The following is a 22,151-nucleotide window of genomic DNA, read 5'->3' as shown; positions in this document are numbered from 1 at the left end:
GGGTATATTATCACTGTAGGGAGACAGGACACATCAGGCCTTTTTGTCCCAAGTTGCAGCCGGCAGCCGTGGCAGCGTTGCAGCAGGTGCAGCCTGGTGGTCAGCAGGTGGCACGGATTGAGCAGGGGCCTCGGGTTTACACGACAGCTGAGACTGGTGGAACCAGTGCCGGGGCGATCACAGGTATATTTTCTGGTACTTAAACTTTGTGAATTTTAGTAGGTTCAGATTGTATATGTTTCCTGTGATAAAGTGTTAGGTTCTCAACACATGAGGTTTGTGTAGGGACCTTGTTGGTGGGCGGGTTTAAGTCCCATGTTATGTTTGATTCTGGAGCTTCGCATAGCTTCATTACTCCAGAGTGTGCAGAGTGTGCGGGGATCAGCGGGGATCCTGGAGAGCGTGCAGGAGTTGTCAGGGTTGCGGGAGGCGAGTTCCTGAGAGTGATTGGACGAGCTAGAGGAATTGATATTCAGATCGCAGGAGAGTCGTGGCCAGCAGATTTGCTTATCAGTCCAGTGGAGCTGTATGATGTTATTCTCGGGATGGATTGGTTGCATCGGCATAGGGTGCATTTGGATTGCCATCGGGGTAGAGTGGAGTTTGAGCGTTCAGGAGGGAAGTTGGTTTTTCAGGGTATTAGACCGACTTCGGGGAGTCTCGTGATCTCAGCCATTCAGGCTGGGAAGATGATCGAGAAGGGCCGTGAGGCTTATCTGGTTACTATATCTATGCCAGAGTCAGTGGGGAAGTCTACGGTTAGCGGTATTCCAGTAGTGGAAGAGTTTGAGGATGTGTTTCAGTCTTTGCAGGGATTACCACCATCTCGGTCGGATCCCTTTACCATTGAACTGGAACCGGGGACGACACCGTTATCCAAGGCTCCTTACAGAATGGCTCCAGCAGAGATGGCAGAGCTGAAGAAGCAGCTAGAAGATTTGTTGAGTAAGGGATTCATCCGTCCTAGTGTATCACCGTGGGGAGCGCCGGTGTTGTTTGTGAAGAAGAAGGATGGGAGTTTCAGGTTGTGTATTGATTATCGGGGTTTGAACCGGGTCACTGTGAAGAACAAGTATCCTCTTCCTAGGATCGATGAGTTGTTGGATCAGTTGAGGGGTGCTACTTGGTTCTCCAAGGTAGATCTGGCGTCGGGTTATCATCAGATACCGATAGATGAGGCAGATGTGAGGAAGACTGCTTTCAGGACGAGATATGGGCACTATGAGTTTGTGGTGATGCCCTTCGGATTGACTAACGCGCCAGCAGCGTTTATGAGATTGATGAACAGTGTGTTTCAGGAGTTTCTGGATGTATCTGTCATCATTTTCATCGACGATATCCTGGTCTATTCTAAGAGTCCTGAGGAGCATGCAGTGCATTTGAGGGCAGTTATGGAGAAGCTGCGGGAGCAGAAGTTGTTTGCCAAGTTGAGCAAGTGTAGTTTTTGGCAGCGTGAGATGGGCTTTCTGGGTCACATTGTTTCTGCAGAGGGGGTTTCTGTAGATCCAGAGAAGATTCAGGCTATCAGAGATTGGCCTAGACCGCAGAATGCCACAGAGATCAGGAGCTTCCTTGGATTGGCAGGGTACTACAGGAGATTTGTGCAGGGGTTTGCAAGCAGAGCACGTCCTATGACTAAGTTGACAGGGAAGGATGTTCCTTTTGTCTGGTCAGAAGAGTGTGAGGAAGGCTTTGCAAGCCTGAAGGAGATGTTGACTACTGCGCCAGTGTTGGCTTTGCCTGAGCAGGGAGAACCCTATGTGGTTTATACAGATGCATCTAGAGTTGGTTTGGGTTGTGTTCTGATGCAGCATGGGAAGGTGATTGCCTATGCTTCGCGGCAGTTGCGGGTGCATGAAGGCAACTATCCTACTCATGATTTGGAGATGGGTGCTGTAGTTTTTGCCCTGAAGATTTGGAGATCTTATCTTTATGGTGCAAAGGTACAGGTGTTTACAGATCATAAGAGCCTGAAGTATATATTCACTCAGCCTGAGCTGAATTTGAGACAGAGGCGGTGGATGGAGCTTGTGGCAGATTATGATTTGGAGATAGCCTATCATCCTGGTAAGGCTAACACGGTTGCAGATGCTCTGAGTCGGAAGAGGGTAGCTTCGGCTCAGGAGCAGGAGATGGAGTCTCTGGTAGGGGAGATCAGTGCTTTGAGCTTGTGTGCTGTTTCACAGGAACCGTTGGGTTTGGAAGCAGTAGATAGAGCAGATCTTCTGAGTAGAGTGCGGTTGGCTCAGGAGAAGGATTTGGGGCTGGTGAATGCCTCTAAGGATGTGGATTCAGAGTATCAGGTCTCAGATAATGGTACTATCTTGGTGCACGGTCGGGTTTGTGTGCCCAAGGATGAGGAGTTGAGACAGGAGATTCTGAGAGAGGCTCATGCGAGCAAGTTGTCCATTCATCCAGGAGCGACTAAGATGTACCGTGATCTCAAGAGGTACTATCATTGGGTCGGGATGAAGAAGGATGTAGCTAGTTGGGTTTCGAGGTGTGATGTGTGTCAGCTAGTGAAGGCTGAGCATCAGGTTCCTGGCGGGTTACTGAAGAGTTTACCCATTCCGGAGTGGAAGTGGGATATGATCACTATGGATTTTGTGGTGGGATTGCCAGTGTCACGGACCTTTGATGCTATTTGGGTCATTGTGGACCGGTTGACTAAGTCAGCACATTTTCTGGCCATTAAGAAGACTGATGGAGCAGCGGTCTTGGCTAAGAAGTATGTGAGGGAGATAGTCAGGTTGCATGGGGTGCCAGCGAGCATTGTGTCTGATAGGGATTCCAAGTTCACTTCGGTGTTCTGGAAGGCGTTTCAGGCAGAGATGGGCACTAAGGTGCATATGAGTACAGCTTATCATCCCTAGACTGATGGACAGTCAGAGAGGACGATCCAGACGCTGGAGGATTTGCTGAGGATGTGTGTGTTGGATTGGGGTGGCCATTGGGCAGATCACCTGAACCTGGTAGAGTTTGCTTACAACAACAGCTATCAGGCGAGTATTAAGATGGCTCCTTATGAGGCTTTGTATGGGAGGCCATGTCGTACACCATTATGCTGGACTCAGGTGGGGGAGAGGAGCATGTTTGGTGCTAGTTTTGTTCAGGAGACCTCAGAGAAGATTCGGGTTCTCAAGCTGAACATGAAGGAGGCTCAGGATAGGCAGAGGAGTTATGCAGATAGGAGGAGGAGAGATCTTGAGTTTCAGGTGGGAGACAGAGTGTACCTCAAGATGGCCATGTTGCGGGGTCCGAACAGGTCATTGTCAGAGACTAAGTTGAGTCCGAGGTATATGGGTCCATTCAGGGTGATTGAGCGGGTTGGACCAGTGGCATATAGATTGGAGTTACCTGAGGTGATGCGTGCATTCCATAAGGTTTTCCATGTGTCTATGTTGCGGAAGTGTCTCCGTGAGGGAGAGGAGGTGTTGGCTAAGATTCCTGAGGATCTTCAGCCTAACATGACTTTGGAGGCGAGACCAGTGAGGGTTCTCGAGAGGAGGATCAAGGAACTTCGGAAGAAGAAGATTCCTTTGATGAGAGTCCTGTGGGACTGTGATGGTGTTGAGGAGCAGACTTGGGAGCCTGAGGCAAAGATGAAGGCAAGGTTCAAGAAGTGGTATGAGAAGCAAGCCGCGACTTGAGCTTGTTTAGCCTGGTCCCATCTGTAATCCGTGGCTGGAGCGGGAATGGAGTATTCCAGCCCATCTCTCTTGTTACTCGGTCGCTTGGGGTGGTTGGTTGTGCGACTCAGTAACAAGATGAGGTGGTGTTTGGGGTACAAAGTTTCCGTGAGGCGGGGTTGTGAAGAGAAGTTTCCAAAAGTGGAAAGTTTCCAAAAATGGAAAGTGCTAAATATGGAAAGTTTTGCGGGAGTTAGAATTTGTCCATTTTAGCGGTGGAGAGCCTTGGAGGGGCTTTTGTGGCCTTTGTGATGGACTCTCGAGTCAGTGTGCCTGTGTGTGGCCTTTGTGGCGGGCTTTTAGCCAATTGTGTGGTCTTTGTGGCGGGCTTTTAGCCAATTGTTGGCCTTTGTGGCGGGCTGTTTAGCCAGAGTGTCTTTGTGACGGTCCTTCGGGACAGATGGTCTTTGTGACGGTCCTTCGGGACAGATGGTCTTTGTGACGGTCCTTCGGGACAGACGGTCTTTGTGACGGTCCTTTGGGGACGAGTGGCCTTGGTGGCGGTCCTTTTTAGGACATTTTGTTTGGCCTTGGTGGTGGTCCTCGTGAGGACATTTTTGTTGGCCTTTGGACTCAGACGTGTTCAGAATTGTTTGCTCGCGACTCTTGGGGGACTTAGGTTCTCCTAGTACTGCCATTTTCAGAGACTTTGTGGCTCGGGAGTATGGTTGGTATATCGACTCCGGATGACGATCCGGGGGCGCGCTGTAGGGTGGCAACCCGAGAGACGAGTTTGGATTTTTCCTTATATCATTTGGCATGCAGACTTAGGTCTGATGAGGAGCCAATAAAAACTCAAGGTTTAGGCCTATGAGTAAAGGGAAGTCCAAAAAGTCAAGAGCAAATGACGCATGGAGCGTGAGTCTATCGCCTAGAGGTGACCTTCTGTAGATCGGTCGGAGAAGTGCAGGCCGTGGAGACGGTTGCACGGGAGTCCTTGGCTGATGGTTGTTCGAGATTCGAGGACGAATCTAGATTGGTGGGGGAGAATTGTAACACCCGCAAACCAATTTTTGGTATTTTGGTAAGGGTGTCGATCGACACCACAGGGTTCATGAAGTGTGATACAGAAGGAGAGATTCTGATGATAAAGTCTTATTGTGACTCCTAGGACTAAGAGCTTGACTGGTTCTCCCGCTAGCTCCCACAAACGCTGCGTTTGCGTTTGCGGGCGGTTGCTAGCGTTTGGGGCCAATCACACAAATCGCTCCCAATCGCTCCCAGTCGCTCCCAATCGCTCCCAACCGTTGAATTCCAAAAGCTGGTTCCCGCAAGCGTTTGCGGTTGCGGGCGTTTGCGTTTCAAAATTTCTTTTTTTTTCTTGAGAAAAAACTTGAAACAGATCAATGATAATAAAATATATTTTTTATATATTTTTTACCTAACTATTTTATTCATTAAGGATGAGAGAAAATGAAGTACGGATACGATTGAAAATATTAAAAAAATAAACAATTGGAAGAAAATAATATTTCAATTAACAATAATCCAGAAAACTTGATGTAAATTTAATGGCACATCACATATAAGTTCAAAAAAATCTAAATAAATATGACGTTTCATCATAATTTTAAGAAAATAAGATTATTTGTGAAAAATAAAAACAAATCACGAGTGACTCTTCTCAACTCTCGTTTGATCATTACTACCGATGCAAATACTGCCCCACAGAACTTATTGAGTGTGTGAGATTTAAGAAAAAAGATCTACGATCTAAAACATATGTTTAGTCATTTATCAAATTACTTGATTAAAGTTTTGGTAAAAAGCCAAATGCATAAAGTAATAAGTATTTCATTATGAAATTTATTTATTTTTTTAATAACTATTTTAGTATTTTTAATGAATTTTAATTATAAATCAAGTTTAATAAAGTTTTTGATATTTTAAAACATTTATATAATTATATATCACATTTATTATGTTCCAACCGCTATTGCACCTGCTGGTCAACCAGTCGTAAACCTCCCGCAAACGCACCAATTTTAAACCGCTAAACCAGTCGTTCAAAACGCTTAATAACGCTTGAAACCGCAATCGCCCGCTTCCGCTATCTCCCGCAACCACAACCGCAACCGCAGCGTTTGAACCAGTCAGGCCCTAAGTAGGCGACTAAATCACTGATTCGCAGGTAGATTAATCTCATACACTCATCGCATGTTATAGATTAAATTTGCAAATTATGATTGTCTAAATTGCAGGTTTTGTTTTTTCAAGTTATAGATTGCATGTTTTAATTATATCCATTTATTTGTTTCATTTTTAAAAACAAAAATGGCAGTACACATTAATCTCGAATATTAACGAAAATTGCGATTATCAGATAAATTTACTAATATTTAGTAACAAAGTTTTCTAAAAATATGAATATTGCAGTTTCCATAAATTTTGAATTTTAAATTTAATTGTCATAATCTTAGGGATGTCGATCTTGGGAACCAAATTTTAAAAATATGGATCCCATAATTATCTCAAGTTTCCGAATATATCTCAGATCAATTTTCTAAAACTTGGTAACAAAGTTTACAATAAATATGAATGTTGTTGTTTCCTTTGTTCTTAAATATTTAATTTAATTATCATAATCAAGCTTATTGCAAAAATATCTCGGTTAGCTGTTAAAAAACACTTAATCCGGAAAAGATCTTCATACTTTAAAAATACGATAGTTATTGCGATTTACCAAAAATAAACCAAAACTCTAAAATTTTGTATAAGAATATTCGGTTAGAACCCTAAACTGTATAAATACAACCTCATTCTGCTTTGTTTAAACATAGCAGATCCACTCTAAACACACAAAAGTAAGTAAATGTTTTTGCAGTTTACGTCGGCTGGAGTTTTGCTCTTCACGAAAGCTGTTTACATGGAAGTACTCAATTCCACCGTCTTCGTTGTTTACCGTCAAGCCAAACCACTCTCTTCAGCTGCCCATCTCTTCGATCTCCGCTTGGTAAGTTTGTTAGTTTTTTATCCACCCATTTGAAATATCTTTAACATGAGTGTAATATTTTAGTCACTTTCATATACATATAAGCTCTAAACTCAAACAAGAGATAGAAAAATACATATCTTTCTCTCTTAAGCTTATAAACTAAAGTAATTTATAAACGGTTCAATGAACCTTTTTTTTGAAGGGGTTAAACTAATGAAAGTGTTACAGTTGCTCGAGTGTTCAGAATGGAAGACTCATAATGACAATGACAATATACTAGAGTTAGTTTTCAGCTTATTATTATTAAAATATGTGTTTCTCTGTGACCCTTTCAATGATTCGTTTTTTATAATAATCTTCATTTTGATCTTATAATCTTATGTTTTTCTGATCCTCTATGTCGCTATATGCAAAAGATGTTGGTGCGTGGCTATATATATGCTCAAGAGTATTCCTCATGTTTCCTTCTAATTTTTAAATCTAACATTGAAAAGGTTTGTTACAGACTTTTTCGTACGGATCTTTTATTGGAAACTCTTCTATGGGATATATAAGCAACTCAAAGACGGATCTTTTCGTACTTATTTCTTATGAGTTTGATTTCTTTTTTTACTTCTGTTCTTCAACCACTGTTTTCTTATATTCTCTTTCTTGCGTTATGGTTGTCTAAGTTGCAGGTCAGTTCATGCTTTTAAAGGTTACAAGATATGTCTAACGTTCGATGGAGGGACCTTCAGACTCTATATGAATCATTCTATAGATAAGTCACTAGGTTTGCAACCAAATCACTCTGTGTTTCTCACCTTCTCAGGTTTAATTTCTCAATGATTCATATATCTTTCTTTGTCCATCATCGTATACATGAAAGCTGAGATTGTACTAGATTTGTTTTTTTTTTCTTTTTTTACTCTCGATTCTCACTCACTTCAGTTTGTGCTGTGTGGAATGAATGCAGGTCAAAAACTTTACGAGTTTGTGCACTACGCATATATAGAGGACTAGCGTCATAAGAGCCAAGGGCTACACTGAAAGAGATGTGATCAGTGGTATGCTTCATTTGAATAATATTTTTTTGTATACTCTCTTTCATCAGATTTTATTTCTTTGTATTCTTTTTTCTACCTAACAGTATTAAGAATCAAGGTTTGATGACAACTTAAATGTGTTTTGTAATCTGAGGTTTTTTAATTGCAGCAAACTGATCGAATTTTAGAGAATTGTCAATATGGTAGATAAGATCTCTGCTATGCATTTCTCTTTCACCATGGAAGCTTAAACAAATAAACATGGCAGAAAAACAAACCATATTAATTAGTTAGTACTAATCTGATATACAACAAAGCAACCTTGCACTATTCTTACTACTGGGGAGGACAATTCATAACCAGAAAGTTTACGTTTTTAACACATATGAAAAAAAAAATTATTTGAAAACCAAACCACATTTTTATAATAATATTTTGTAACACGGGTTAATTTTAGTGATCTGTTAGCTTTGTTCATAAGCAACTACTATTAACACGAATTGTAATTAATAATGATCTCATTAATTAAAGATTTGTATGCATATAATATTTTGGATTCTGTTTTTAGAAACAAACTTCGTTCGTAATAAGATTTAATGCTGAAATCACAATACAATACTTTATATCGTTAAATATTCCCGCAATCATTACTTTAATATATAAAAAAAACTAAACCCAAAAATATTATTGACTGTTCTTTAATTTAGTCTATGACTATGTTTCCGAATATAACTAATTTGTAATTTGTTGGAAAACAATTAATGATATCTAACATTTTAAAAAGCAAATAGCCAAAATATTAAGCCGAAGATATCTAAAAAATTAATCAAAAAATAAATTATATTTCATAAGTAAAACATATAAAATAATATCTCTATATTACGGCAACTAACATAACTAATATATTTATTTATATTTAAAATAAATTTCATTTTATATCTAATAAAATATATTTATAAAACAGAGGGAGTAGTTATTTGTTTGGAGGGCTATCATTTGGATTTTCTTTTGGATAAATGATTTTATATTGATAACTTTATTTATTAACCAAATATCCAAAAAAAAACACTATATAATTTCAGCCAAAATCGAATCAAAAGACGGATTAAAGTTCTTTAATCACAAGATTTATTTATTTTTTACATATACCCTTAATATCATTCATATTACATTAATGTTTATGCACATAATTTCATATCAGAAAATGGAAATTAAATTATAATTTATACTAACTATATATCAAACATTCAAATGAAGAATAAATATATTTCTTCTAAATTTCTTAGCCAAAATTTATTAATAACATTATTACATGGGTAAGTATTTAAAAGAGAATGGTTATGAGACATAATAATTCTAACGGGATGGATCGGAACAGGACAGGATGGGATGAGACTGGACAAGTGTTAAGACCCCATAACAACAAACTTTAACATTTTCAACAAAAAGACTGTGCTTGATTATTATGGATGGATTGCAAAAAATTGCATATTTTTCAAANTAACACGGGTTAATTTTAGTGATCTGTTAGCTTTGTTCATAAGCAACTACTATTAACACGAATTGTAATTAATAATGATCTCATTAATTAAAGATTTGTATGCATATAATATTTTGGATTCTGTTTTTAGAAACAAACTTCGTTCGTAATAAGATTTAATGCTGAAATCACAATACAATACTTTATATCGTTAAATATTCCCGCAATCATTACTTTAATATATAAAAAAAACTAAACCCAAAAATATTATTGACTGTTCTTTAATTTAGTCTATGACTATGTTTCCGAATATAACTAATTTGTAATTTGTTGGAAAACAATTAATGATATCTAACATTTTAAAAAGCAAATAGCCAAAATATTAAGCCGAAGATATCTAAAAAATTAATCAAAAAATAAATTATATTTCATAAGTAAAACATATAAAATAATATCTCTATATTACGGCAACTAACATAACTAATATATTTATTTATATTTAAAATAAATTTCATTTTATATCTAATAAAATATATTTATAAAACAGAGGGAGTAGTTATTTGTTTGGAGGGCTATCATTTGGATTTTCTTTTGGATAAATGATTTTATATTGATAACTTTATTTATTAACCAAATATCCAAAAAAAAACACTATATAATTTCAGCCAAAATCGAATCAAAAGACGGATTAAAGTTCTTTAATCACAAGATTTATTTATTTTTTACATATACCCTTAATATCATTCATATTACATTAATGTTTATGCACATAATTTCATATCAGAAAATGGAAATTAAATTATAATTTATACTAACTATATATCAAACATTCAAATGAAGAATAAATATATTTCTTCTAAATTTCTTAGCCAAAATTTATTAATAACATTATTACATGGGTAAGTATTTAAAAGAGAATGGTTATGAGACATAATAATTCTAACGGGATGGATCGGAACAGGACAGGATGGGATGAGACTGGACAAGTGTTAAGACCCCATAACAACAAACTTTAACATTTTCAACAAAAAGACTGTGCTTGATTATTATGGATGGATTGCAAAAAATTGCATATTTTTCAAATGATTAAGATGATGATCATGTTTATTTTCGGTAGGGGTTGCGGTATTTTACGTATACACCAAAATATTGACAAGATACCTTAAAAGAGTGGCAACCTAATTTTTATGATAAATATTAATTTTATACATTTAAAATTTTATGACCTAAAAGTGTTTATTATTTGACTGAATATATTGGTAGCCAGTGATTTTTGAAGTGATTTAATTTAGTAATTAAGTACATATACTTTAAGAAACAATAATTAAATTTTGAGAAAAAAATACAGTTTATTTATGGCATTAAGACGAGAAATTGTATACGTAAACTGAAACAGATAATTCGAATAAAGAAAAACTATATATTAAACAATTTTTTTTAAAAGGGACATAAATTTCAGATAAAACTACGAAATCAGAAAATATAGGTAGGATAAATTCAAATGTCAAGTTTTGACTAATTTGGATAAGGATTGACTATGCGATAGTTAATTAACCATTTTGGTACAAGCACTTCGAAAATTTTGTTATTTTTTAAAACAAGTATATAATTTTTTAAAATTTTTTTTTTTAAATAATTTTAACTAACTAAATAAAAAAAATATTTAACCGAGAACTCTGGTATCCCTTTTAAATTTCTTACGCAGTCTCTTTTAGTAAACATTATCTAACATTAATTATTTAAAAGAGAACGAACATCAGAAAAAAAACAATTATGATGAATGCAGGATGAGACGAGATGAGAGAGGATAAGTTGGGACGTGAGAGGATGGGACGGGACGTGATGTGTTTCCGTTTCAAAATAAATACGATTAGGTTTTAAAAAGATAATTTACATGAGAAATAATGCACCTATGTTGTAACACTCGGATTAATATAATTTTAGTCATTTTACGAATTTAAAATTATATAAAAATATTTTATCCGTTCTGCAGCACGGGTTACTACATATACCTTCATAAACCATAACTAAATTTTGATTAAAGTCCAGTCTATTTATAGTATTTGAACGATCAACTAAAAAGGGTAGTTCAAATGATGAAAATAATATACTCGAAAGATTTTCCAAAAAAAAAAACATAAATTTTAGATAAAAGTACAGAATCAAAATATAGATAGATAAATTCAAATCTCAAACTTTAACTAATTTGGGTAATAAGTCACTTTGGAACGGATACATTGAGAATTTTATGTAGTTTTAAACAATGAAATAGTTTTTGATACTTATAATTTTTTTTAAAGTTAATTTCAAATAACTATATGAAAATTAAATATTCAACGCAGTATTCGAGTATCCTGTCTAAATTTCTTACCCAATCCCTATTAATAAAAATTTCCTAACGAGTAATTATATAAAAGATAATGCTCAAAGGACAGAAAATTATGATGAATATGAAACGGGACGGGACGAGACGAGATGAGATGGAACGGGATGTGAACTTCCAAAATAAATATGTTTAGCCATCTAGGTTACATACGCACAATAATCCAAAATAAAATCAAATTGAAATCCGAAATTTGGGATTAATACCAGTATTATACAAATATTTAAATTCTATATTTAAAATAATATAATTTAAAATTTATATAAAAAATATTTTGCCTACCTAGTCCTCTGTATTTGTAAACCTCACTTCCTTCATCTCTTCAATGGAAGCCAGAATCATCCTCCAAATTCAAATCCCTTGGAACCCTAATCACAAATTCTCTCGCCGTCCTTCTCTATATCTTCCGCGTTTTTTTATCAGAGCTTCTTCTTCAACCTCCCAGGTTCTCTCATTCCTCATCTTCTTCTTCTTCTTCTTCTTCTTCTTCTTTTTTCTTCTCTCTTTTTACTCAATTTTTTATCGTGTTTTTTCTTCGGGTCACTAGAAGCCGAGAAGTTACAGAGGTCCGAAACCGAGTAAGAACTTGGTAGCCGATTTCATTTCCAGAAACGATGATTTGGCTCGGAGCTTACCTATCTACGTCGGAGGCGCTTCTCTTTTAGCCGTTCTTTTCAATCGTACTGTTTCCGGTATCGCTCCTGTTGCCGATGCTAGCAGGTACAATTTTGATTAAACCGGACTCTCGAAAACTCTGAGATTGGTTCAATTTGGGTTCCCAATATGGGGAATTTTCAGAAATTTGATGTGACCACTGTCTTTGGTGTTTTGATGTATGTAGCTCACAGTCTAGAGCAGATCTATTGGCGCTTGGCTTGGCTGTTACCAATTTATTGACCGGTTTAGTTTGGTTATCGATCCGACCTAAGTCCATTACACCTGTTAGATTTCTCTTTTCCCACTCAATAACCATATGAGAGATATTGGAGGATTTGACAAAGCAATGTGATTCTTGGTTTTGTTTGATATAATATCATCAGGTCAATCCTGAAGGTGTGGAGTGCAAAGTTGTAGTATCCGGTCTTCCTACAACGATAGTTTCCGAATTGTTATGGTAATCCTCTGCTTCAGATTCATCATATCTCTTGTCAGTAGTAGTTTCTTACAGTTTTTCATGTACGTAGAAATTGAATCTGACTGTTGTCTGTTAACTTAGGGCTTGGGAATCTTTTAAGGTAGCAACATGTTGCAAGTCTCTAGTTATTGTCTACAATGGCATATGTCTTATACAAATAGGGATGGTTGCTGAATCTACAGAAGATAAGAAAGGAGTCATAGTAAACACTGATAAGCTGATGCAAGGATCGGTTTACCAAGGCGTAATGAAATCCAAAGCACGTAAGCAGTACGGGTTTTTCGTTTATATGTTTGTCTAAGATTATGCATTTATCTAAGAAAAAGGAAACTGGTTTTGTTTATCAGAGAGTTACTTGGCTAATCTTTCTCTATATCCTGGGAGATCAGAGCTGCCATTTCTACCTGCAAATACACAGGTTTGTTGAATTCAAATATTACTCCGTTATAAGTGAGGGAATAATAAAACTGTATGTGTAACAAAAAAAATTGTTTGCTAGGCTGTAATTTTGCAGCCGCTTGGAGATAAAGGAATCGCAGTCATTGGCGGAAACACTATTAGAGGATTCACGTCTTCAGACCAGGTAATGAAAATATTTAACTTCTCTATATTGTTTTGTGACTTAAGGAAAAGTTTATAGGACAAGTGTAAGAGTTAGTTTGTTCATCCTATCTAGGCTTGGATTTCTTCGATTGGGGAGAAGCTAGATGCGACTTTGGGGAGATATTTTATTGATTCCGCAGCTGAGGTGTCTCCGGAAAAAGATTGACCGGGAAAGCGGGAAAAAAAGAAAGATATAATCATGTTATGAGAAAACATTACAAGGCATCAAATCACTAAAGGTAACGAACCATCCCTTTGGTTACACAAAGTCGAAATGAATGTAAAATACATTAGCTTAGAGTTTATGTATTATACAATGAATCTTGTTGGCAAGCTAAATATTTTGAAAGTCTTGTGTCAGGTAAAGTGTTGCCTTTCGTTACGTTTGTGATTTTCGTTTCGTGTTATGGTGCGAGAGACTAACAAATCAGTGGAGATTACGCTGAAGGATGTTTCTAGACCACGTACTCGTCTCTCCAGAGATTGCATTCCGTTCTGCGAGCTCTCCATGAACTTCTGCAACATTTTAAGTCCAAGAAAACATTCAAAAAGTCAGCACAACACAGGTTGTTGGATGTTTTAAAAGTTAATAAAAATCAATGAGTTCAGAGGAAAAAGGTAACCTGAAAGAGATCTAACAGACTGGACTGTTGTTTTTCAATCTGAGTAATCTGGTTTCTTATTAGAGACAACTCTTCTGCATTATTCTTTGCCTGAGAAGAACTGCTACTACTACCACTGTCAGTTTTAGGACTCTCCTCATCACTACTCTGAACAACTTGTGACTTGTTCAACTTGTTCGACCTGTTCTCTTTGACCTTAGAAGTTTTTGCCGGGAACAGATTCCGCTTAGCGCCCAATGTTGAATGATTCCGCTTGTCTTTCGACTCCATAGCTTCCTGCTCAACATCCTTAGAAGTGTTACTACGATCTAAGGGCTCAACATCATTCGACTTTGAGCTTAATGGTGCGTTCGAATTCCTATCATTGCCTTTCAATGCATTGCTTATCTTTCCTGAAGTCGCAGACAAACCAGAATGAGCTGATTTGGAGGAGGAAGTAGGCTCTGAGACCTCTTTTGAATCACCTTCAAGTTGCTTCCATAAACTCAACGTACGATTCATTGTCTCTCTAACAAGTTTGACCTGCACAAAATAAGATTGAAGAATAAGGCAAAGAAGAAATTGACTGCACTTGCTTATAAATTTTACCATAACATTGTTTTGACTTTACCTTATCGAATCTTCTGCTCTCAAGAATACCTACACATGCCTTCTTATACTGTGGAGCTAATTCTTCTTCCGCCATAGCTACTTTAGCCATAGCCTCCGCGGCTGCTTTCCTCGCACGCCAATCGTTGCTGCTTAGATACTCCGAGACGTTTGGTAATAGCCAATCTAGCACCGCCTTATCGCTATTTCTACCGCCAACGGCTCCTATTACACTCCCTATGACTCCTAGAAGCTCCGGTTTCGCCTTGAAACCTTCCGACTTAAGCAATTTCCCAATCTTCGGCAGCGCCTTCTGCAGTTGCTCAACATCCAGCTCATCAGCCGCGTCAACCGCAGCCGCTAAACACATAGCAGCGCCGATCTGAGCGTTTGGATCGCAATCGTGGATAAGCGTTTCGATCATTGGCCCCAAGAGGATTGAGAAAGGAGTTCCTGAGATGCTGGTGGTCATATCTACTGAAGCGGTTGCACAAGCTGCACGGACGGAAGAGTCAGGATCACGTAGGCGACGGAGAACGGTGGAGACCATCTTAGAGAGGTGAGGAGCGAGAGAATCTCCATGAGAACGAGAGAGAACAGAGAGAAGCGAAACACAATGTTTCCTAACCGGAGACTTGGCGGAAGAGTCTGTACTCTGAAGACAATTTATAAACAGAGGAAAAGTCTCCGGCGAGAGATTAAGAGCGATCGAATCAAGCTCTGCGGTGGCGAGGGATAAAGTATCGCGATCAGAGAGACGATTGAGACAAGCGATGACTCGTTGCTTGAGATCGGTAACCGTCACCGCCGGGGGTGGAGAAGAACGGATTTGAACGGAAGGCATTATGAGATCACCGGAGAACTTTTTAGAAATCCGCCATGGGAGGAGAGGGAAAAAGCTTTTGTGGAGAAAACTTTTAAGATTTGGCGGTAGAAAAAAAGGCAATGAAGAAGACAGTACGGTACGGTTGGTACTACTTGGCTTTTAAACAAGACTCGTCCTTGGCTTGCCTTTTAAACTTGTCATATTTCACCACCTGCCACAAAATTTTACATTTTACCTTTATTTTATATCCCAATGTTTTATTTTTATTATTCTCAACTCCTTTTTTCCTTAAGAATTTGTCAATTGAGAAAAGAAAAAAACAATTTTTGTCCTAAACATCGAATATGTCAAATTTATATATTACTTGCTTCTCGTTTGTTTTAAGGGTCTTTGTACGTCAAAACAGATTCAATATATACCAAAAAAGATTCTAACGTACGTAAGGAATAGTTAAGTAAAATCCTTATAAGATAATGAGAAAATGTTAGGACTTGAAACCATTTACTAGAGACTCATGACTATGGTTTAGGATAATTTTAATTTGTTATCTGATTGCAAATTTTATCTCTAAGATTTTCTTGGTTTCTATTAAGCATCAATGCATCATGCATGTATAGTTGATAAGTTAGGAGTTAGGACTTAGGAGGTTCACAGAAAAAAAAAAAAAAAATGTATTGAACGTAAGAATGTAAGGGAACATAGTTGAATGATATGCATACGAAAAGTTGAGTTAATTGCTAACCACATTAGTAAATACGAATTGGAACACATAAAACGAAATAAATTTCTGAAATTATTAAGAAAACAAAAATAAATCAATATCATTATTAAAAGTTTTTAAAAGAGAGAAAGATTCCGCTATATATTATTTTATTGCAAAGCTAAAGAAAGAAACTAAAATATCCACAATGAGCTGATGAGCAAGTCAAGCAAACACGGTTTCTTCTTAACACGTAACATAACGTGAATTGAACTATTCTTTCCATTCTAAGTCCAAAAGTTAGGATCATATGCACTGTTATAAATATTTATATTATGTAACCAAAAAAATCTTGAAATCACTCTGTCTTTTTATATATAAACAAAATCAAGATTGTAATTTTAATAAATATGAGTATATATATATATATATAATAGATAAAGAAAAGTCCTCTATATTTTGAGAGAGGAATGTAAGTAATGGTAGTCATCATGTTTGCTCATAGCCATAGGAAACCCACCTAAAGTTTATGGGAAACATGTTTGTGTGAACTTATTTGAAGAATTCCCCAAGCGGGAAAACTTAGAACTAGAATTGTTGTCGATTTTGAAGTTATTATTGGTTTTATTCATTAAAAGAATGGTTTTCTTAGAAATAGAAAATCTATATTGATAGTCTTAGTCAATTTTTAGAAACAAATGTAAACTCTAAAGTTTCATTGGTTTTTCATTTTTTTTTAAGGTGACTTGATTTTTTATTCCATTTTCTTTATCTTCTAAAACAAAATCTAAAAACCATAAACCAAAATTCAAAATCCAAAATCCACTTCGAAATTTGCAAACATGTGTGGCCTAAATTAAACATGTGTAGTATATTGATTTCATGTGGTCTCATCTATGTTAAAATCCTATATATGGTTGAAAGTAATTATGAATAGCCTATTTTTGAATAAAGAAAATGTGAATATCCTCGATCGCCATATATCTTAAAATCTATCCAAACAATGTTAATAACATTGAACAGTTTCCGAGGACATTATAAATCAGGCGACTAACGATAAACTTCTTTGGGAGGAGGCAAAGTCCTTATCTGTGAATAACGTGGTTTCTCAGCCAATCCTGGAGGTACGAGATTTTTCTACTCGATGTCAGGTTGATGGGTCATGGAAAGGTTCGGATCCATTGGTGGGTTTGGGATGGTGTTACGGTAACCGCGAAGATAGGACGCTTCTCTTGGGAGCACGAAGCCTTAGACGTAGCCCTTCACCACTTCATTCGGAGTTACAAGCCTTGTTATGGGCAATGGAGTCCCTTCGAGCGATGGGGGTAGATTGTCAGAATTTTGAGTCAGATAGTGCCGAGTTGGTGGCGATGGTGCAGTCCCCCGACGATTGGCCAGCCTTCTCGAACTTATTAGAAGATTTTCATGCTCTTAGCTCATCATTCTCTTCCTTCACTCTGACCCAGGTTCCGAGGACGTCAAACGTGAGAGCAGATTGTCTGGCTCGTTCTTCAAGATCTCTAGTTTCTGAACTTACTTTTGTAAACTCTTCTCCTCCAGTTTGGGCAACCAATCACGGAATTACTTTTTAATTTAATATATGGTTAAAAAAAAAAACATTGAACAGTTTCACAATTCTACTTTACAAGAGATATGAATACATTGCAAATAAATAAATAATCAGTGAAATCAGTGGAAACAACCGAAACATATATATTAATCAATATCGTTCCAATTTTATCGGATGTCCCCGAAGCAAAGGCAAACCATTTTTTTCTTCCCTGATTCCGGCCGGCGTCGTCTTCTCCGGCGTCGGCCACCGTCTCCTTTGCTTTTCTGTCTGTTTTTCCATATGTTTAGGTTAGTAATAAATCCTTGTTGCCTGTCTTTCTCGAAGATAACCCCAAAGACAAAATTCAGATTCTGTTTTTCCCTTCTTCGAGTAAGTGATTTTCCGACCAGTTTTTTACAATTTCGGAGAGCAATCGTCGTTTTCCTTCCATTGGGTAATTGCCCAAACGGTTTTTGTTTCCAATCTATGGAATTTAAAGTTCGTTTAAGGAAACCACCATGGTCAATTGATTTCAATCTCCGATCTGTCGCGTGTCAATACCCAAACATCTCTTCTTTTCAATTCGAATTGAGTGAAAATTCCAGATGCAGGAAGCAACGAATTAATCCTGAATTTGATGATGCTTCGATTACGGTCGATGTATATGCACAAGAGCGGACACTGAATTATTGTCCTCTCGTTCTCGTTATCACTAGTTCATCCTTTAAGAACGATCTGATATGCACTGCTATTTCAAGGAGTTGGAAATATGTTCTTCGTTGTTTCATATTTGGTACGTGTCTACAATCTCTTAGAATCTTCCAATTAGATTTAGACTTCTCCAACTTGAGAAATGGAGTTCAAGTTAAGATATGGAATCCAAATGTGAATGATTATGATTATTGGGTGTACATATTTGGATTTTGTTGGTTTGAGATGTCGAGATTACATTTGGATATGGTAATATATTGGAGAGAATGTTTCATCGGTATTACTTGTATTGTGTGTTTGAGCAATGCACTTGCGATACTTAAATGGGAATCTATCAACACGAGAGGATCAAGCACTTGGGACATGTTGGAGAAAAGTACAAAGACGTCTACATATTTCAGAAAGACCGTGGTACGGAAGCTTTGGTGCCACTATGTCTACAATCCAGAATTATATTTGGGCACATCGGGTTTGATGTTACGTTTTATGAAAAAGAAGTGTCAGCCAGAGTTGCTGCATACAATTTGTAACAAAGAAAAATCAAATATGAATTTGGATAATAATGTATCTTCAGATCGGTTAGCGAATAAGGCTACTCTACGGAAAGCATCATCAAAATCCATTCTGCTGTATTTTTCTTAGTGTATGACACATACCTCTGCATATGTAATAACTGTGTTACTGTCTTTGTAAAATATATATTAATCAAAAACCAAAAATAAAAAAATCAATTAGACGGCTCATATCAGAACATTGGGCCTTACAAGCCCATTACGGCTCAAAAACACCTAAACAAAACCTAGCACCGCTTCTAAAGTTTTCTGGATTTTTGCATAATTTTGTTTTTTCCAATGTTCTGAAAGATTTTAACATCTCTGGAGATCGAGTGTGGGATTCTCGAGGATGTTTAGGTCACCGGAGAATCTGAAGATGTATGATACAGTAGTAAAAGGGCAAGGAGTGTACACGTGTAAGGTGGAAATTAGAAGTGGAATCGATCAGTTGGAGTTCAAAGACTGATTTGGGATCATGCATGAAAAAGTTGTTGAAGTTTGTTAGATTTTAGCTTTCTCTCTCTAGTTCTGGGTTTGTATAACTTTGATTCGTCCTCTGTGAAGAGCCCTATGAGGTTCTTACAAGATGAATTAGAGGATCGTTAGTGATGAGTATTGATTTGGATTTGGTTGCGTATTGATCCAAGTATTGATTCTGTGTTGATTTTGTGATTGAGCTCCAACTGATCTCAGCCACCGATTCAACTTCTAATCTCAGCCATCGGTTCAACTTTACATGTGTCAACTCCTTGCTCTTTTTACTGTATCAGGTTAAGGCTTCTATAGAGAATGGAGTTTTGGCTGTAACGGTGCCTAAAGTGGAGATCATGAAGAAGAAGGTTCAAGTTAAGTCAACTGAAATCTCTGGTTGAGCCAATTTGAGCTTGAATTTGAATTTTCTGTGGTCTTTGCTTTTTGTGTGTGTGTCTCTGATGAACATGGTTCTTTGTTTTGAATATAGTTTAGTTGCTATGCTATTAGCCCTATTAGTTTAGATACTTATGTTCTATGTAATGGTTTAAGAGATAATCTAAATCGAGATGGATCTTGATATGTAGTCAAATCATGAGTTCTCAGTGCAAAGCACGGCTAAAAGTGTTTGGATAGTGGTCTTAGCTTTAGTGAGTTAAAAAGCTTGTATGTGGAGTTGGAATCGAAGCTTGTTTGTTTGGTTGATTGTTCCTTTGATGTGATTGTGACTAGCATTCTGGTTTATCTTTCTGATGTAGAACTGGTTTGATGGGAGACTCTTTGTAGCAAATTGCCTTGTGTCAACGTTCAAGAGTGAATAAACCAACAGGAACTTAATCTGACGGCGTTTCGATAGGCTATATTGTTGAGCATCATTTTGTATTTGTCAAAATCAGAAAGCACAGTCATGGTTAAGGAAGGCACTTGAGGTAAGGTACATACTCAACTGAATCTGTCTTCAGGGTAGCTAATGAGCAAGTACCAATGCTTAATGATAGATAATGCTAACTTGCTGACTTCTTGATGATCTGCTGGGAAATTAACTGAGGAATCCAATGAGAAACTAAGGCAGGTGTTGGCATCTCTTAGAGTTATTGAGAATAGGCGGGAATTAAAGCGGTGTACAAAACCGAAAGCTCGTGGAAGAAAGAGGTTGAGTCTATCAGAAGGCACATGCCTTGGACATCCCAGATTCCCAGTTCTTCTCTTTACCACGCCAAGTGTACATGTTAAATGAAGGATCTAGTAAGCTCAAACAGCATGCTGTGTCAATATAAAATATGACCTTGAAGCCGCCCAAGAGGATAAGGTTAGAGCTTTGGTCAAACAAAATACTGCAACATCTTATTTTCAGAACGCTATGGAATGAAAAGATGGAACTGGCATTTGAGTTGGAGCATTGTAAGAAGAAGAGAAAAGCAAGAAAGCTATGGAAGGCTTGATTTTAGATCGGCAGTTTAGTATCTTTGAAGCAGGAGGGAAGCAAAGGGGAAGAAGCTCTTGATATGTCAACCGTAGCTTCAACGTTGTGGAGCCCAGATTTAAAGTTTGTAGTTGGCTGCAAAAGATACATTTGAAAACGAATTAAAAATGTGTGAAGACTGTGATTAGAAAACAACCAAAACGAGTTTGTCAACCCTGAGTCTGAGTGTAAAACAGCTAGAACTTCATTTGATGGTTTTTGTAAAAAAATCGGGAACTTGGCACGGTATATTAGAAGAAGAAGGCAGTATGAATAAGGGACCTTAGAACTTGAGGAGGAGATGGAGGGATCTGTAGGAAACCAAAGTGTTGAAGAAGCAAAAACTGAAACCCATGGAACTTAAAGAAAGCTTGTTGGACAAAAAAGGTTGCTTTAGAAAACAGAAAACTCAGAGCAATGTATTGTAGGTTAGTTCTCTTGAAAAACTCACTGAGTTGTCAAAGGTAAATGAAAGCTTGGTGCGTTCATAAGGAGACAACCTATCTCAAGAAGATTGCAAGAGTAGTAATCAGAAAAAAAAAATGAGAGCTTATTGACAAAAAGAAACCAACCTGTGGAACCATTGTTCAAGAAGCTGAAGAGCTCAGAAATAGGGAGCTGGCTAATACCAAATTGCTGAACACTAATCAAGATTAGCTGAGAAGGAATCTCAAACGCAGAGTTTTAAGAAGAAGTCAATAAGAAGATTGAGTTAGCACCATAACTTATCTCCGTCACCGGTACGTAAATGACATACATCTTCATACGTAAGTTTCTCATGTTCCAGAACACACAAATAACTTAAACGAACCGTTCTTTCCACACAAAATGTGAATTGAAATGTCAAGTGTGAATGACATCTTCCTCCGTAATTTCCCACTTTCCTAAACACAACGACTTATCAAACAACGGTCCTTCTTTCTTTTCTTACCTACAAAAAGGTACACAAGAAAGACTTTTATTAATTTAACCACATCTCCACTTACTAGTAGCGTAACTAACTGGGGTCATCTTTCTTGACTTTGAAATCTGAACTGTTCAAAGCTTTTCAATTATTACCTAATATTTGGTAATAAAAAAAAAACACAACAAGCGTTAAAAAGTGAGCCGTCGCATTATCTACAACCAAAAACAAAAAAAAAATCTTTGTAATAAAAATATATGCGTTAAAAAGAGCCGTCGTCTTTGAATAAATAAAGCCTATCTTGCATATAAAAACACACGACTTTGTACTATTCCCTCCTATTTGATTACAAAACAAAAAACAAGAATTTAGAAAATATCACAAAATAAAGTCATGAAAAAATATCATAAAAATATAGATATTATTTGAAGTATTTTATAAAATTTTAAAAAACTAATCAACAACATTATAGAATACCTTCTAACAATCTTAAAAAATATTTCACTTATT

General features: G+C 37.0%; 2 protein-coding genes and 2 long non-coding RNA genes across 7 annotated transcripts; 3 read left to right on the top strand and 1 right to left on the bottom strand.

The window, feature by feature from the left end:
- LOC104787168 lies at window positions 5,790–7,779 on the top strand. Of its 4 annotated transcripts, XR_767801.1 has the most exons (5): window positions 5,790–5,820; window positions 6,514–6,642; window positions 6,827–6,905; window positions 7,041–7,435; window positions 7,580–7,779. It is a non-coding gene; the product is annotated as an uncharacterized LOC104787168 (long non-coding RNA). The 4 variants fall into 4 exon arrangements; XR_767803.1 differs by lacking the exon at window positions 6,827–6,905; XR_767802.1 differs by having other exon boundaries at window positions 6,827–7,396.
- On the top strand, window positions 11,804–13,935 carry LOC104787166 (protein COFACTOR ASSEMBLY OF COMPLEX C SUBUNIT B CCB4, chloroplastic-like). The gene is made up of 9 exons (XM_010512696.2): window positions 11,804–11,957; window positions 12,060–12,232; window positions 12,354–12,453; window positions 12,553–12,626; window positions 12,729–12,910; window positions 12,995–13,065; window positions 13,147–13,230; window positions 13,324–13,489; window positions 13,612–13,935. The coding sequence occupies exons 1-8, from the start codon at window positions 11,838–11,840 to the stop codon at window positions 13,414–13,416; spliced, it is 897 nt and encodes a 298-aa protein (XP_010510998.1). The 5' UTR covers window positions 11,804–11,837; the 3' UTR covers window positions 13,417–13,489; window positions 13,612–13,935.
- On the bottom strand, window positions 13,423–15,556 carry LOC104787167 (microtubule-associated protein TORTIFOLIA1-like). The gene is made up of 3 exons (XM_010512697.1): window positions 14,484–15,556; window positions 13,874–14,395; window positions 13,423–13,766 (listed from the first exon to the last, which is right to left on the bottom strand). Exons 1-3 carry the CDS (start codon window positions 15,303–15,305, stop codon window positions 13,608–13,610), a joined length of 1,503 nt encoding a protein of 500 aa, XP_010510999.1. The 5' UTR covers window positions 15,306–15,556; the 3' UTR covers window positions 13,423–13,607.
- LOC104787165 lies at window positions 19,060–21,609 on the top strand. Its single transcript, XR_767799.1, has 2 exons — window positions 19,060–19,225; window positions 19,575–21,609. It is a non-coding gene; the product is annotated as an uncharacterized LOC104787165 (long non-coding RNA).

The sequence above is a fragment of the Camelina sativa genome, chromosome 5 (genome assembly GCF_000633955.1).
Source record: "Camelina sativa cultivar DH55 chromosome 5, Cs, whole genome shotgun sequence".
Lineage (NCBI taxonomy): Eukaryota > Viridiplantae > Streptophyta > Magnoliopsida > Brassicales > Brassicaceae > Camelina > Camelina sativa.
Note: the sequence above shows the minus strand (reverse complement) of the source record. Positions and strands in the feature narration are given on the sequence as shown.